The following is an 18,468-nucleotide window of genomic DNA, read 5'->3' on the forward strand; positions in this document are numbered from 1 at the left end:
GCAAAGTGTTTCCTTTAATACAACCAAGATCATACAATGCACAGAAAAACAGGCCGCCAGGAAAAGCCTTCCTGCTGACATTGTTTTATGTCTTAAAAAGTGTGAGAATATGTGTGAGTGTGTGTGTCTAAAGCTGCAGCAGCTGAATTCAGCAGATATAAAGAAGCACAGTAGTGTCACTCAAAACCAGAGGGAGAGAAAATAAGAGGGAAAGACAGTGCCGAGAACAAAGAGGAACTATTAAAACAGGGCAACAGCAGAACTGGAGCATGGCCAGTAGATAAATTGAAGAGGGTGGTGGCTTTTGTACAATGTTTTATCGCTTATAGAGAATATTTTTATTTAGTTTTCTCCTAGTTGTCATATTGAAGTGTGCCTAAGCTACTGCACTAGTGCAATGAATCACAAAAAACTCCTCAGAACTCATCAGTGATCTAAACTGCTGCTCGACTGCTTTCTTATCGGGGGAGACTTTCAAGCATGTTGCCCCTGACCACACTCCAACCAGTGATGTCACAGCAGGTGTTGTCCATCAGCTAACAAAGGCAAAACACCTGTTGTAGAATCAGTGTTTGGGGCATGGCCAAGAATGCTACATGTAGGGGGAGCTCAAGCCTTTCCCATCATGCCTTAGACAATGGACAGGGGAAAACCCAGGACACTGACATTTTAAAACCAATTTACAGTTTCCCGTCAGGATGGGTCATCATCATCAGCATGGGCCACTGGCTACTTACTGGTGAATTCTGTGAGTGGTATTGAGGATGATAACTCTATTAGTCACTGTGGGCAGTAAGAATATTTCACATGTATACGTTTGAACTATGATGCAGCGATGGATCACAGCTTAAATTTACACCACCACAGCAAAACATCCTGTACTCAAAATAAAAAAAACAAGCCTCGGAGAGACAAAGCCGTGTCTCTTCCCTTGAGTGCGAGACACTAAAGACTTGCCAGCTTCACAACGATATGTAAACACACAGTGGGAGTAGCGAGAATACAAGAAAATATTCTAAAATATTGTAATTTTTCTTTGCCCCAGTAGTCACTCTTCAAAGTGTATACTGAGAATATCTATTAGGGGTGTTTGAAAAAGGCAGAAAAATAACTGCTGATTTTCTGCCCAGAAGTTTGTGTAGGCACAACTATTTCATGCTTTTACAGGACCTTGCAGCATCACTTGGGTTACAGTTTCAAAGCAAAACAGACAATAAAGTAGGCTTCATGTCTGGGTTTATTTTTGTCAAAGTTATGTTAAAATGCAGCTGAAACAGAGGACTGCTTTGAGAAGGTTGCTCGTGTGCTAGTCATTTTGGAAAGAAGCTTTGACATCTGAGAGGGCACGGTGGGGATGTCGGACTACTTTTGGTATCATCATGGCTGCAGGGTGAGAAAAACAAGGTGGCATTATCACACATCCTCAGTGTGCGTGCGTTAGGGACGGGTGTTAGGTAATCGTGGTAACAACGGCTGTAAGAGCAGCGCCCTCCCACTACAATGAACTGACAGGTAGTAGAGATTTAAAAGTAGCGTATTTTGAGAGGAAACTCGTCCCAGGGTTCAACAATAACGGTGGCCCGATGGCCTAGGGCAAGTAAATATAACAATGCACTTGCCCGTTTGGGCATCATCATATCATCATGATTTAAATGTGCTGTTTGGCCAATTAAGAATTGAGTTGGCGCTTGATGCTTGAGACTTGTTTTTTGAAAGGTTTTTTGACCCTTTGACGGGGGGTTTTCTCTGGACGTTGACTTGTTTTTTGATATTTGTTGACGTTTTTTTCCAAATCTTTTTTTCAATGCTTTTCCTTGAATAACTAAACAGTAAAAATTTAATTAGTGAAAGTATTTCATTTTTTCCCCCCAGACCGAACAAGTAAAACAGAACCTTAGCGTTGAACCCTGAATTACCACATGTGCAGATACAAACAACACTGTGGTACAATAACTACGATCAACGAAAAGCACATTAATACTTATATGAATTGATTTTGATGATATGATGATTTATCTATGTGCATTATTATTTAGTCATTTTTGCCAAAATGGTAATGAAACAATAGTCTCTTTATATGTTTGCATGGTTGCATAAACTGACCATGCCTGTAACGATCATGAGTTTCTCCTACAATGGATTTTCATTTAGAAATGATTGTTTCCGGTCTACAGGTAAATCTCTATGGCAATTATACATGCAGTGCTTCAGGCGTTTGTGCCAAACCTGGTGGAAACAAACAAACACACACAGCTGCTGCTCCAGTGAACTGATGGCACTGGGTGAAAACAAAACTAGGTACATTGTGTGACTCCAGTGGTCCTGATGAGTTTTTATGCTGGCAAAAACGAGCTATGACCAACTAGTAAAAGAACAAATGTCTGGTTATTTAGTAACTGCAAGATTTGATCACACAAACCAAAGTGGATCTTTGTAAATCACTCAAATTAGTGACTTTAGATAAACACATACCTCCTGCCTTCAGCTAAAAGAGAAAGCCTTCAAGCTGCTGTGTGTGATAATCGCTGGAAAGTAATAAACAATACCATAACAAAACTGTATTCTTTCAACTTGATGCTTCTGTAGCTACTCAGGCCGTGGTTACATGGAGTAAACGGCTGCAGGTCGGAGTCGAACCAGCGGCCGCTATGTCGAGGAGCGGCCGCCTCTATATATGTACGCCTGCTCTACCAACTGAGCTAACACGTCGACACACTTGTCCTTTTAATGACTTTTGTGATCAGATGCGCCAGATCAAGTGTAACCACGGCCTTAGTTAAGTGAGTCAAAAATACTTGTGTAACCTTTTTTTTAACAGTTTGTCAGCCCTGTAAAACTACAAATAAAGAATTCTGTTTTGTATTTGATTTTTTAAAATATATTTCTTGATTCTTTTTTGTAATACACTGACAGCTTTATTTAAAACTGTGGTTTCCTTCCTATTATGGCACTGACATACATTCATTTTTACTTTACTCCTCAGGATCTGTTAATATTACTTGTAATTATATATCAACAATAGACAATTACCAATAGAGTTTATATCTTTACATTTCCAAGAAGAATAATGGAACTGAAAGGAGCTGGGATACTGGAAAGACTGGTGCAAAAGAGAAAGAGGACGCATGGAGGAGGGCTAGATAGAAAGGCGGAGTGTGTTGATGAAGAGAAAAATGGGGTTAATGTATGAAAGAATGTGTTTTTTCAGGGAGGAAACGGGAAAAGCCATGGCTGCAGGGTCTGACACTGTCCCAGTTTTACTACTGTGCCAGTATCTCCTGTGGCTCCCCAGCACATTTCCACCCAGTTGATTAATGCTGCCAACACAACCATCGCAAGTCACTTTGAAAACTGTAAAAAAAAAAAAAAGGGAATACTGAGATGATCCACCTAAGACTTTTGTTCAATGCTGCACTCCCAGCCTAGTTTTGGTCTTGATTGCCTGAGACAAAAGTTTTAGGACATGATGGTATGATGGTGGAACTAGGCCATGACAGGACACTGCTGTTCAGGTTGCTCTGTGACAAATGACATTCATGGTGGGACAAATGGTTTGTGTCACTTCTTTACAAGTTTAATCAAATTATGGTTATGGTATCAAAAGTATCAATTTGTAGTCAACTTTCTCTTCAATTTTCATGAGCTAAAATGATTTCCTCCAAAACATAAAGAACCTCATTTTTTTGTGTTGTCTGGCTGGAAGAGATTTCTCTTGTGCAGCTTATTGTGCTTCAGAATGATAAGGCACTAGCAGATAACAGACACATCTTTAGCAGCTTTAATAAGAACCAGTATTGACAGAGTCTATATTCTGTAACTCTAATGGGAACCATCCATCCCATCACGCAATAATAAAGCTGAAAAACACACAATCAATTCAGGATCTTTGATTTTAAGGCTGTGATTTGAAACAATATTCATTAATATTTCAAACATTCCATACTCACTTCAATAGTAATAATGCATACTTTTTTTTATTGATTCCTCTGTACAAGCAGCATTTTTTAAAAATGTTTTGTTTAATCCCTTAAAGTCCAGATAACTCAACTTGCACATGTATTTAAAAAAAAAAAAAAAACAAGATTCCTTTCAACAATGTGGCTTTGAGGCTGGAAACCGTCATTCACTGTATATAAAAATGGTAAATGCAAATGAAAGAAATATTGACAACCATATCACATGCATGCACGAATACACACACACACACACACACACACACACACACACACACACACAGTTTCTAATCCTCTATGTCGGGCTGTTATCGGTGCTTGTATAGGGATTTGATACTAATTGATTTGTCTTAATAGATAGCCTTTGCTTGGATACAGATAGAAGAGGAAGACATCAGAAACTTATTTTTTAAAATAATAGATATACTGGAGGGAAAAGTGTTCCCTTGGGCCCTGGGTTGGGATGGCCAAAACGGGGTTTTTTTAAAGAACACGATTTACCATATTTTCAGTGGAAGGGAAAGGGTTCCAAAAAAAGCCCCTCCCCAGTGGTAATTAAAAAGCCCAAATTAAAAAAAAAGACCCGCGTTTTAAACCCCAGGACCCAAAAAGTTCAAGGCCCGAGAAGGAAGCAAAACCTATTTATTGAAAAACGAGGGCAGAAAAGTGAAACGTTAAAAGAAAATGCTTCAAAAGGAAGAACAAAACTGAGTACACAATGATATAATAGTGGTTATCATCATGGTGAAAGAAGGGAAAGGGAAAGTAAAACAGTGCACCAAAAAACTTTTCCCCGGGGGGGGCAAAAAGAAGACCAAAAAAAAAAATTTTCATTTTTTTAACTTTAAGCGCCCTGTTTTTTTAACGACATAACCTTCAAAAAAAGATAGGGTTTAAGCGCAAGGCTGTTTTTTTTCCCCGTTTTAAAAAAAAGCCCATTTGTTTGGGGAGGTACGAGGGTTCCTTTATGGCAGGATAGGGAGCGTGCCAGGCAACAGCAGATGGGCCCCAAAGGTGGTTTTTTTAGAAGGGGGGGACTGGGGAAAAAGGGCTCGAGGGGAGTTTGGACCTCGGCCAGCTGTCTGAGGACTGATGAAGAGAATGAATGGAGAGCTGAATGGAGAAATTGGGTGCAATCATTTTCCCAGGAAGTCTCTCTCCAAAAAGGGGCAAAAAATCACTCAAAGACCCGAGAGGGGGTAATGAAAAAGGTGGGAAAAACGAAAGAGAAAGAGTTGACGGAGCAAGCAGCAGGAAAGAACTGAGGGTTTAGTATTCCAAGAGAAAGAAACTTTTTGCCCCAGTTAAATAAGATGATCCCGTATGAAAACATTTTCCCAATATTAGATCCCATTGGTTGATTATGTGTAATATAGTTTTACATTGTAATTTGCGAGGTTTTTGAAGTTAATATGAAATTTTGCATTTTGAAAAGAGGCACCCCATTTTTTTTAAAGACAATTTATTTTAAATTAACCATTGCCGGAGATTAGTTCAGCACTGTCTTTTGGGGTAAAACTGATAAGTAATAAAAGTTTGGGCTTGACATACATTTTTTAAATAGAAAACCCTTTGTGTTATGCTTTGGGGTTTGAGGAGGTGAGAAACCCTGGGGTTTGTTCTGGGCGGGGAAAAGAGGGGGGATTGAGTTGATTAGGGAAAATAGGATCCATTTTTTTGGGTTTTGACTCAAAATTTCAATCTGGATTTTGCCATTCTTTTTTTGATTTGACTCTCGCAAGTACCCTCAACTAAGAAACTGATTTAAATGCGAAGTCCCATTAAAACCTTTTGCTTTGGGGGAAAATAATAAGGTTGCTTTTTGGGATTTTCCTTTTTTTTTCAAATTTGAACGTTCTGCCCTTTTTTTCCCGCACGTTTTTTTGCTGGTTTTGGGTTTGTTGGGTTTTTTTTAAATGATGGATTAGCTGTAAAAAAGAGCAGCTTTTCACTGCAGTTTTTTCTTTTTACACGAGTCAAGGGACTAGACACTCTTGCGGATTTTGGAACCCCCCCTAAGTCGTTTAGGGGGTTCCGGACCTCCCACAAAAAGAGGGGGAAACATTATTTATTATCTAGTATTTATTTTGAAAATTCCAACCCTTTGCCCCAAATGCAGAGTTTTGGGGACTATTTTGGTCAGGGTTTTATAAATTTCTGTAATAAAAATCTAAAAAAAAAACGCCCCGAGATCAGGCTCCCGGGGGAAAAAAAACTTTTTTAAATGGGGGTCCCGGTGGGCAATTAGTGTCAATGTAGGGGTCCTTAATGTGAGAAATGTTGGGAACCACTGGTGTATTGTACTGGCAAATGTAACGCCTACGCTTAATGCAGTTGACTATAAATTGTTACCAGCAGGTGGTTGTGATAAGCACCTTACACTAAGAGCCAGCAAAACACAATTTATCCTCACACTGGGCTTCTCTTTAGAGTTTTCCTATTGAGACGCTCACACATACTCTCTTGCATACTGGTACAGGCACATACAGACTCCCTGAGGAAGGAAGTGGCAAGCTGTCTCTGGACATGAATGGCACTGGGATACATAGAAAAAAGGCTCAAACTAGTTGCTTACATAGCAAGAGTGGATTTGTTCTTTAGGAGAAAAATTCACACAGTCTACCCAAAAGATAGATGTTTGGCCTTTTTGCCTTTTGGCATCTTCTGCGTATTACCATACTACTAACTTGTAATTCAAATGTTCAAGATTACAGTCATCTCTAACCACTGTAATATTGTGTCATGTGCCTACAAATCATAACCACATTAGGTGTGACATTTGATTCATTGCAATAACTGTAAACAAACAATACCATCGCCAAGGACGCCTGTACTAGCCCTTACAGTATATTTTATACTAGTGACCCATTTGTTTCTGAAATTCCTATTTAACTTGGAACAGATTCAATGCAATTTTTTTTTTTTTTCTGGAACACAGGATGTCGGGAAAACTTCACTTTTACAAGCACAAACATTTTGCTAAACATCAACCCCTTCCTCTTTTGACAAGAATAGAATTATTTAATGCTGATGAGCTCCAGACTGGTCTGTGCATGTTACCATGACAACATGCCTCTGTTGATATGTCTCATCTTCTCGCTTTCTCTCTCTCTCTCTCCCTCTTTGTCTTGGTTTCTTATGGTCACACTTAAGAGCAAGAATAAACAGGTCTGAGGTCAGAGATGTAGTGGCTGTACAATAACAAGTACCTGAGAGAATGGCAGCCAGCTTAGTGTCTCTGGAAAGAGTAGCCTAAGGCTTTTCAAATTTAAGAGCAGAGGAGTTTGATTTTCCCAGAGGTTCCATTGTTCCCAGTTTAAACAGAACACAGCCGGACGGAGGGTGGTATCTGACCTCGCTTTGCACTGCTTACATAAACCTTGTCCTGGAGGGAGTAAACTGCCAGATCCCCCCTATACACACACATACATACGCCAGACCCAAAGCCAAAAATGCACTACATGACTGTCTTCCAAAATTCCTTGCAAACTACTTTTCCTTCCAATAAACTACCATAACCCGCAACACACCCTTTAAACACACACACACACACACACACACACACACACACACACACACACACCAACCTCATTGTAAAATCTCAAGTCCAGGATCATAAAGGTTGAGAAATTATTCATAAAACAGCCAAATGCCACACATATGCACATGATTTATTCCCATAGTACATAACACATTAATTTCTAAGTCCATACAAACCACCACCACCAAACACCATTCCAATACACACACACAGACACACACACACAAACGCGTGCACGTACACACACAGCCAGGAGTGGATGTTTGGACACAGACGTCAGAGTGGAAAGCTGATCACAGTTGTCCGGCAGCCATGAATACTGTGGATCAGACTGTGTCCCTAAATAACCTGAAAAGTTCTTATCTGACCCCAAAAATTCATATGCAAGCAGCACACATATCAGACAAATGTCCCATTTATCCTCAGTGGAAATAAAACATTATTACAATGTTCCCGTTGTCAAAATTTGTTATGAGTCATACTCATTAGTGACTTTATGGTGGCCATATGGTCGTCCACTAGCACTGCAATAATATTCCTATAATGTTCATGTTCCGGCTCCTATTATAGATGTTGCTTGGTATCTTTTTGTTTACATAATGTTAAGGGTATTTTAACACCTAGACTATAAGTCTAGTATGTGATTCAAAACTAATCTTTGAATTATTTCAAGAATTTCAATGATATAATACATCATAAAGTATGTGAGAAACACAAATTAATGTTAAATTTACAAAAAAGATCCTCCAGGAGGGACTGAACTACCTCAGAAAGTTCATTCAGTCCTCCGGGCAAAGAAAAAAAAGAGGGGAAAGGAATGACTTCACAAAGATCCATAAACACTGCTGGTGATGAACTGAAGTTGAGTGCTGTGAGAATGAACAGCAGGTCGATGAAGAGGAAGACCTGAATTTGCTGCCATGTTTCCAAATTCTCTTCAGATGTGTGCGTATCCGTGTATGTGTCTGTCACTGTGTGTGTATGTACACTGATCTCTCTTCTCTACTCTCGCCAAGACTCTGTTTCCTGCCAAGTCTAAAGTGGGTGGTGGGTGCATTTCAACATCTCTCCATTACAGAAAAAGATGAGGAGGAGGTGCAGGAGGCATTTCTGCAGCAAGACAGGAAGGAACTGTGGAGTATTAACACACAGGCAAACACACACCTGCACTGCTTGACACCTGGAGTAACCACAGTGTGTTTCCATGAATCTCGTCCCCCAAGAGAACCGTTCCACTTCTTCAAGCACATCACCAGTGGAACCTCATCTGTTATTACAACAGACACACACATTACGTTGCATGCTGCTGGAGGAGTCAGCAGACTCTCAACACCAAAGTAAAACTATCTGGAGTCACACGCTGTGGCTCGAACACTTTTCCTACATTGCAGAAAACCTGTCTAAACCAGCTTGGGGTAATTTTACACACTGACAGTCCCAGATGGTATCAGGGGGTAAACTCTGGTTTGGTCTGACTGTTTGCTGGTTTCATTAGCCGGAAAACATGTCATGGGATGCCAGTGCAGAAGCTGTGACTTCCCCACCAGGAAGTGGCACATGAATGCCCACCCACATCGGACAGGATTCTAGATGGCACACTAATTATAAAGTTGCTTCACACAACATGACACGCGTCATTGCTTCCTCCGTTGTCCAAAAAACTGCTTATTTCAAAAAACATTGATGTTAGTTGGTAACATTGGTGACCTGTTTGGAAATATACGTCTATATGTCTTAATGAGACGCTTAATTTCTGTGGTGCGCTACCGACTGGAGTACGTCATAGCCCTGTATATGTGAATATTGACACAAGCTGTTTCTTCGCCTTTTTCAATGTCCACATACCGTTGCATATCTACCCTTAGAGACATTTGCGAAGACCTATTGTGCTGTTTGTATTGCACACTAGATGTTATGTGGCAGCAGCTAACAGCGTCGGCCCCAAGCTGGTTATCTGCCTGTTCGGCTGTTAGAATCAAAGTGATATTTTCATTGTCTTTTAGTGACCAATCACGTTGCATGTACAGATGTTGTCAGTCAGTACCAAATATTCATGGCATAGGGGCTGCTCTAACTGCAGAAAAATAATAACACTTACATTCTTTCCTTTGCGTAATTGTAATGTATACCAAATAAGCAAAAACAAACACCAAGGAAATGATGAATATGAATTCCTGTCCAACTTTAAATATCTAAAATCTAAATGTTGTCATAGCATGTTCATGGTTCCATGTTTCAAGTTCAACCCTAAAATATGCCACCATGTCTCTGTCTGAAATGTATTGGCTTAACTAGTGGCCAGTGACATCTCACCCTCATCTCCATAGTAACAATAGGACAAGGAGTGAGGGGGTTAACCCTTAACCTAATGTGTGTGTGTGTGTGCCCATGTGTGTATTAGTGCAACTGGGGGATGGGATTGATGGGATTCCACCCATACACCCGAGGGAATGGCAGTCAAGCTCCAAAGCTTGTTTAGGCTTTAGCACCCATTACACATCAACCCCACAAACTAAACAATAACACACCCACACACACACACACACACACACACACACACACACACACACACACACACACACACACACACACCAACACACACACACACACACACCACACCACACACACACACACTCATCTCATTACACCATCACCGGAGCTATAAGTTGCCCTCGACCGCCATCCTGCCTACATTCATCAATCCACCATCTGACCCACCGCCTTCCATCTCCATATCTGAGCAGGATGACAAAGGGCCAAGGATGAGACGGATGCAAGATGACATCACCCAGCTTCAGGGCAACATGGACACAAGTTGTGGAGGAACACTGATATGTAATAAAAACAAAGAAAGAAAAAGACATACTAGGAACATATTGGCAGGTCAGATGATGGCACAATTTCGAGTGGACGGATTGATCACCCTTCTGCCAAAAAGAAGGAGAAGGAGGCTTGCTCATTTTGGCATTGCCGTATTATCACATTATATTATCACTACATAGCCAGAGCTGTCTTTTGATTTCGATTCAAGATTAGTGGGGCTAGAGGATAATATTTCTTGGATAATATTCCACTAGATCCACAACTTGCAATACACAGATCCAGTCTTACCACAAGCTGATATTACCAGGCCTTTAAATCAGTAAAATAAGCAAAATGACCTTAATCATTTTTGGACTAGCTGTTGCTAACATCCTCTGTTTTCTACATAAAATACACCTGTTGCCAGTGAATCTACTGACAAGTTGGTTGAATAATTCCTGTTTATACAATATCTTTAGTACCACCATGTATTTCAATGGAGCAAATAAATGCCAATTAAGATGCTTTTCAAGGCACGTAAAGGTAAAATTCAGAGGCCACATTAACACAACTGAAATGTGAATTTTGGGAATCAAAACAGTTTGAAAGACAAAATGTTGAAGGCTGACCATGGGCAGCTTCATTGCAAACCATTCATAATCCATTTGTGGGCTGTGTCTTCTAGGGAAAGTATAACTAGTAAACAAAAATACAAGGACGGAAAAAGATGAACGCTTAGGCCTACTATTTGTCTGCATACACAAACTCGTGCACACACACAAAACAGCATATTTCCCAAGAGAGCCGAGGGATGCAGAGCGTAGTCGGCTAGTTTTAACTACTCCTTAAATGGCAGGGCTTGCACGTGTGTGTTTGTTTCTATGTGTGTGTGTGTGCGCGCGTGGGTGTGTGTGTGTGTGTGTGTGTGTGCGTGTGTGTATGTGTGTGCGTGTACGTGTGTGTGTGTGTGTGTGTGTGTGTGGAGGGAAGCATCATTATGTGGTAACACTGAAATTAATTAAGTTCTCTTCCCACAAACATCAGAGAAAAATCAAGAAGAAGATGAGAAAGAATGAGTAAAAGAACGATAGAGGAAATGGATGTTTGTGCATTTGTGTTTTTGTTTGACAATCTCGGCTTGCACACGCACGCACACATGCACACACACAAACAGACAGACAGACACACAAACACAAAGAGAGGGAGAAATGAGAGAGAGATACAGAAAGTTGAGAAGATGAACTCTCTCTGTGTGTGTGTGTGTGTGTGTGTGTGTGTGTGTGTGTGGTGTGTGTGTGTGTGTGTGTCAGGACTTCGTTTAGTATTGATGACGTGAGAGGGTAATATCAATGTAATGACTGAGAGCTTGTTGTTTACTGCTACAGATGGGCGGTTTATAACACTAATGAATGTGCATGCATGTCTGTGTGCCAGCGTGTGTATTTGTGTGTGAGAAGAAACAAAGCAAAATGAGGCTTTCTCACACTGTGTTGTTGTGAAGGTGTGGGAGATATCAAGATAAAATATTAATGGAGCTGTAGAGCACGCATGAAGATAGATAGAGAGAGAGAGAGTGTGTGTGTGTGTGTGTGTGTGTGTGTGTGTGTGTGTGTGTGTGTGTGTGTGTGTGAATGCGTTTGTGCGTGTGTGCGTCTGTGCCCTTATGACAATATAACACAAAGGCACAGGTTCAAAGGATCATTACAGGGATTGGTAGCAGACCATTTCCTTTTTGGAACCCCTGCCTAATACTTACACGCACACACACACATACTATGTAGGAATGACAGGGAACGTCTCACTCTAGAGATGAAAGCAGATGGCGTCGTTGCTGCTGTAGTTACCATGGTAACCTTGGGCGTCACCACAGTGAAACCCAGGTAAATACAGGTAGGCGAGAAGATCAAGGGTTGGGATCCTTATACCACACGGCTTTGATGGGAACTGGGCAGGTGGAGTGTAAACACCAGATTGCAATAGGTTTCTGATGGTGATCCACAAGTGTCCTTGCTGGGTAAGGATTTGATAACATTTTTAATTTAGGCAGTCTTAAATATTGCTTGTTTAAAACTTTGCACATTACTGACAACTGATCCAATCAAAGCAAAACCACAAAAGACAAATTAGACAATAATGGTGTAAACTGTTTCTATGAATACTTGTTCTAATTGCTTAAGGTCGTGACTGGGCAGGAAATGTGCAGGATGACAGAACCACAATAAAGCAGGAAGAACACTCACTTTGAAGAGTACATACCTCCACCAAGGCTGCATTTAATTCTCCGAATTTGTTATATCAATAATGAACACGTTTTAGATATGTTTTGATTGAATCTATGGATGCAGTCAAGTACAAAAAATAGACAACCACGGCATACATGTGCCATATTTCTGTGTCTCAATAACTTTGTCCATGGACAAAGGCCTAAGATTTCACAAATAAAATAAATAAATTGAAATCTGATCACACATTTTTGTGATATCCAGCTCACAAACAAACAGACCAACAGGACTGAACATATAACTCTACTACACCATGACAAATGACTAGCAGCCAAATAAGGTTTTAGCAATCAACATTCTGCAATTTGGTTTATTTTCATGCTCATACGCCATGAATCAGAATGAGGATTGGATAAAAACCACAACGGATCAGCAGCACTGCAATCAAATTGTAATTTACAATACTGTAATAATACCAAAAAAGTGCCACGACAGAGACTCAGCATGAGTTCAAGCAGCATCATTTTGATTGGCTGACAGACTAAACTGAGACTGGTGCCTAATAAACATATTGCCCTAATCCGAATTAAAAAAACACATTTCTCACAAATGTACTGCAGACCCATTATTTAGTTTACATGGCACTGTTACATTGTTAAAACACCTCTTTTGTTTGCATACTGTGTGTCTTCACACTATTATCTGTAAACGGGGGAGCATGTGGCGAGTCATCTCTGCAACAGATGATGTACAACGCTGCAGCTGATAGGAGGGACTAGTCAAAGTCATCAGCTGCAAACAGGCTCAACAGTTCTGCTTTGGGGTAAAAGAGCAAAAACCAAGACGTAGAAATCTACGAAACAAGCAATTAAACACTTAAGCTTAGACTCTGTGCCTGATTTAACACAGACAATAACACTAAATAGGTATAATGAAATATTCTTGAGAAAATGGATACTATTTATTTGTGTTAAGATTATTCTATGCAGGTATTTTAGTTGACAAGCAAATTGTCTGTTTCTGAGAAGTTAACTTCACACGGTGCTTGGCAAAAAAAAGTTACTTGTTTTGTTTGAAAGCAGAAGATTGGCAACAAAGGCTCAGGGAGCGCAAACAGCAAGGGCTTCCAGCATGTCTGCCTCTTTTATTTCAATAGCAACAAATTCATTTTCATTTACAACCTTTAACAAATGACGTGGAGTGTTGTGTTTGACCCGTGTGACTTCTTCAATAACTGTATGTGTGTGTGTGTGTGTGTGTGGTGGTACTGCATTAGTGTGTCACTCAAAATCAGATTTGTCTCCCTTTGCAAGAACCCTGCTCTTTGTGTGCAGGGTAATACACACGCACCCCACTGTTAGAGGACATCAATTCACACTTTCATCACCAAGCCCCTGTCCCAAGGGGAGCCTCGAGGAGACTTGGGCAAAGTGACTGCAGGGGATTGAAGAGGATAATGGGCTGTAGGTGTGTGTGTGTGTGTGCGTCTGTGCGTGTGTGTGTGTGTGTGTGTGTGTGTGTGTGTGCGTGCGCGCCTGCATGTTTACCAGCAATAAAGGCTACAGTACACAGTGAAATGCTCTCCACATGGGCTCTTAAAACAAACAGACTGGACACCACTAAGAAGTAAGTGTGCACTGCGTATATTTTTGTGTGTATGTGTAACTGTGCATGTGATCACATGCATGCATTCACTCTATGTAAGGTTAACTCTCTTTCAGTCACACTATTCACACAACTTCTACTGTCATTTGTTTTCTAATAGTCCATTATGTCATATACAATTCGTATATCATTTGTTTGGTTTTAGCTTTCCCTGTGGGAGGACTAGCTGCTTTTCTCTGTTTCAAGACACTGTGAAGTGAATCCCCTTGGATTGTAAACTGTTAGTCAAATTAAGACAATCCTTAGGCTCTACATAAAATTATAATAAGAATTTGGCTACAAATTAAAAACCCATATTGTCTTTTTTGTATCTTTTGTTTTGTCCTTCATGTTACAGATATTTAAATTGCTCTGTAGGGACCGATAGAATTTATTGAGGGAATTGAAATGTAGTGCTAAGTGTTAGTGGAAATGTCACTGAGGGTTTGAGTTCCTGTTCATCGCCATGAATGACTGACTGCTCACTCACTGCTGCTGCACTTCCTCACACCAAAGCGCTTCACTGCTTCAATCAATGGCTATCTTGCCTGTTAAGTCTTGTTGTACTGAGTGTGTGTGTGTGGGGGGGGGGGGGGGGGGCAATGCTTTTGTTAGCTTGAATGTTCATTGCATCCCTCTTATGGTCACATCGCTAAACCCAGAGAAAAAGCTGCTGAGGGTAAACATGAACACACCTACCCACGGCCACCCTCATGCACGCTGAGAAATCTCACCTTAGACAAATACAGTACATCCGTCTTAACAAGTTACAACATGAAGTATTGGGTCTGGAAATCATGTCTGCCTTTAAAGGAAAGCTGGCAGTGAGGTGAGGTCATGGTTGTTTTTTCCCATGAATCCAGTGTTTCTTTGTGATTTATACTGACAACTCCTCACATGACTGTGTATGAATATGTAAAGATTTCTTAGCTGCTATCAGACAAAAATAATTTGACATTTCATAGCATAGGATTTGCCTATATGTTCATGGACCATCTGTCTGTGCACCTGTCTATGTGTGAATTTAACATTTAACACTTTGAAAAATTGAATTAATGAACTGGAAAAAAAAAAATTTGAAAGGTATCTTATATTTAATTAAAAGTAAAAGTTGTAAATTGCAGCCCTAGATTTTGCACCTCATAATACCAAAGCTTCTAGGAAATTAAACTGCAATCGAATTAGGCCTTTCTATCTCACCACAACTGCCTGACATTTTTGCAAGATTTGTGTGAAAGATCCTAGATTCCAATTGGAGGCAAAGTGACAACCAACATTTCTTCCTGCACAGTGCTGATGCTATCACATTTCTTGTCTAATTGCCACATTACAGGCACATTCTTCAACACATCTTACATCACAGCCATGAGACAAGGCATAGGATGCACTGCCTAGCAAGTAAACAAGGATCAGCACTTCTCTCCCATTGGACTTGGGTTATGAAATACCCCACTGCTGCAGCCTGTGGGCAAGGGGCCCACCAGGACTATGGCAACAACAGTAGACAGGTGACCCTCTGCCTCTGTTTCTCTTACTCTCTCTCTCTCTCTCTCTCTCTCTCTCTCTCTCTCTCTTGATCACTCAGTTCAGATTAATTATATCTCAGTGGTATCACAGGAAAGACACCCTCATTATGATACCAAAGTAGTGTCATATCAGGCAATATCACAGGCACAACTGGTGATAATAACGCTATCAATAGACCACATGCATCAGTCAATGGATATGTCTGTCTTCAACTATGACAAAACTACAGATGTGCACCTCTGCTGTTTTCTATTTTTCCGTCTCCATGTTCCAGAACTTGGTCTCTGCTACCAAGTCTGTTCCTCTCTTGTTATCAAACAATCTATGCTGCAATCAGTGTCACTGCGTGAATATTCAGAGCAGTCTATCAATTTGCATCTATATAACCACACAACAGCTGGATATCACAGCTGAACACACTGTTCTCAATTTCCAGTAAACATCGGAGATAAACAATGAGGAATTGGTCTGAACAATTTTCAAAATCTTCTTCCACCAAATTCAACTGCTAAACTGGGCAGCAGCGTGCAGTGAGAACCAATCTTAAAGTTGTTGATGTTTTGTGGATGCCGAATTGAAAAGGGGATTTTAAGGGGAAGTCTTTATGGAAGTGTATGTTTAATGAATGAGGATTCATAAAAGGGTGACACTGATATATAAACATTGTTTGGGTAGCCTACATATGGATGGTGGGAAAGTAACCAACCTTCACAGGGGAGCTCCTGATGGCTACGGGCAGCTCTCTGATGGCACTGCCCGGGGGAGAAGCGGATATCCCGGCTGCGTAGCCCTGCAGCGAGCCCCCAGTCAGGGACTGCCTGCCGCCTACTCCTCCTCCGCTCCCTCGCTGGGGCCGCTGCTTAATACCGTCCAGGAGGCGAACCAGAAGGATGTTAGCCGGCAGGTCGTCCACCCCGCAGTCCACCAGGATGCGGCACTCCGGGCAGCGGAGCTCGTTCCGGGAGCTGACAATGTTTTCGAGGCAGCGGCGGCAGAAGGTATGCTGGCACGGCAGCACCCTGGCCGTGGTGTCCAGGCGCTCCAGGCACACCGAGCACTCCAGTAGATCCAGCAGAGACGAAGACTCGTCCATGTCGGCGGAGAGGGTGAGCATCTGGGCTTCAGTGTCCGTGGGGAAGCCGCGGCGACTGGTTCGTGTACCGTAGAAATGAACCGGGGGCACAGAACATTCTGGGAGGCGGACCAGCGGGAAGCAGCCAACGGACGACCCGCGACAGAGTCCCCGCGCGCTCAGCGTAGCTACCCCAGCGTTGTGAATGTTCTCCCCTGTACCTTCTCTCTGCCTCCCTCAACGTGTTTCTGTTGCTTGCTCTGTTTCTCTGTGTCTCCCCCCTCTCTCCAGCAGCTGTGCAGAAAGCGGTGAGGTCACGCTCTCATCATCATGTTCCGCGCGCCGATCAGAACTGCGGCGCGCGTTCACGCACTAGAGACAGATTGATACAGACTGGAAGAAAGAGAGCGAGAGACCCCACAAACACAGAGACAGGTTAAAAAGGAAACACCATTTCTAACAAACCCGAGGGGTTCCTGAATGGTTTTCTGTCATCTCACCTACTCACAAAGACAAACTCGAGCCTCAGCTATGACGTACAGTATTTTCAATGACATTCTGAAGACGCCGTGGCCCAAGTTTGTGCTTCAGAACAGATTTCAGGTTGTCTTGCTCTGTTTTGTTCGCTTTCTATTCTTAAACATCAAACTTCAACTGACTTTGTATCTATGTATTGTGGTGTCTGTCTCACCGCGTGATACACAGCTGACAGGCGTACTTCATTTTCATTACCTTAGTAGGCTAATTATCCAGCTGAAAAACTGGGTTTTTGGAAAAATTGGTTTTTGGCGACGCCTGGTGGACATCAGCTAATCTTTTGATTCTCCTGGGTTGAACAATTGAGATCTCCAAAAAGTTACCATTACTTTTAACCTAAAATGCTATTTAATATTTCATTACAGGCTATAGACTAGAAATATTACAAGACACATGACTATTCCTAAAATCATTAGTATTATTTAAAAATACAGTACTTGTTCTTGAAGGGATTATATAGGATTATTGTAGTCAAGTGAGACCATACTAAACAAAATACACCATTATAAAGTATTATCAGGTAGAGTGTAATGTGTGATAGGGATATTATTGGATAATTTCTTTAAGTGAGGGTTGCATAGACTCTGAGCTTTGTGTTGTAATTCACAGATATAACATTAGCAGCCATAGATAATATATTAATAGATGACATGCAGGACTTTTAATTTAATTTAATTAAATGGGACAATTGTTGGATAAAAGTACAAACCTTAGCGTAAATACAGTCATGTCATGTGATGCACACAACACACCTAAAGGACAAGGAAGTGTGTGCATGTGTGTGTGTATGTGTGTGTGTGTGTGTGGTGTGGTGTTGTGTGTGTGTGTGTGTGTGTGTGTGTGTGTGTGTGTGTGCGTGCGTTGTTTCTCAGCCGTGACTGCCGGCTTGCTTTGCCTGCCCACCTGTTCAGACCTGCTCTACTCTTACATTCAGCCCTAAGGGGTAAGGAGTGATTGAGCCAAATGTATGTGTACGTTTGTGTGTGTGTGTGTGTGTGTGTGTGGTGTGTGTGTGTGTGTGTGTGTGTGTGTGTGTGTGGTGTGTGTGTGTGAGTGTGTGTATAAGTGACGCTATGTGACGCCTTCCTGGGTGAGAAGTGGGCCGACCATTTACCACCCACGATGAAAAGAAGAGGGTGGACTGCTGAGACATACATTGAAAAAAAGGGA

The 18,468-nt window shown here is 41.3% G+C and overlaps 1 protein-coding gene across 3 annotated transcripts in view; it reads right to left on the reverse strand.

Moving 5' to 3' along the window:
* LOC116697561 (E3 ubiquitin-protein ligase SH3RF3) overlaps positions 1-17,138 on the reverse strand; it is a 99,044-nt gene extending 81,906 nt beyond the window's left edge. For 2 of the 3 annotated variants that reach the window (XM_032528847.1, XM_032528846.1), the window contains exon 1: positions 16,396-17,135. In XM_032528847.1, coding sequence (XP_032384738.1) covers positions 16,396-16,803 — 408 coding nt within the window. In that variant the 5' untranslated portion in view covers positions 16,804-17,135. Of the gene's footprint in view, positions 1-16,395 lie in introns of all 3 variants that reach the window. The other variant, XM_032528848.1, reaches the window with a different exon arrangement.
* Between the last annotated feature and the right edge of the window lie 1,330 nt (positions 17,139-18,468).

The sequence above is a fragment of the Etheostoma spectabile genome, chromosome 11 (assembly GCF_008692095.1).
Source record: "Etheostoma spectabile isolate EspeVRDwgs_2016 chromosome 11, UIUC_Espe_1.0, whole genome shotgun sequence".
NCBI lineage: Eukaryota > Metazoa > Chordata > Actinopteri > Perciformes > Percidae > Etheostoma > Etheostoma spectabile.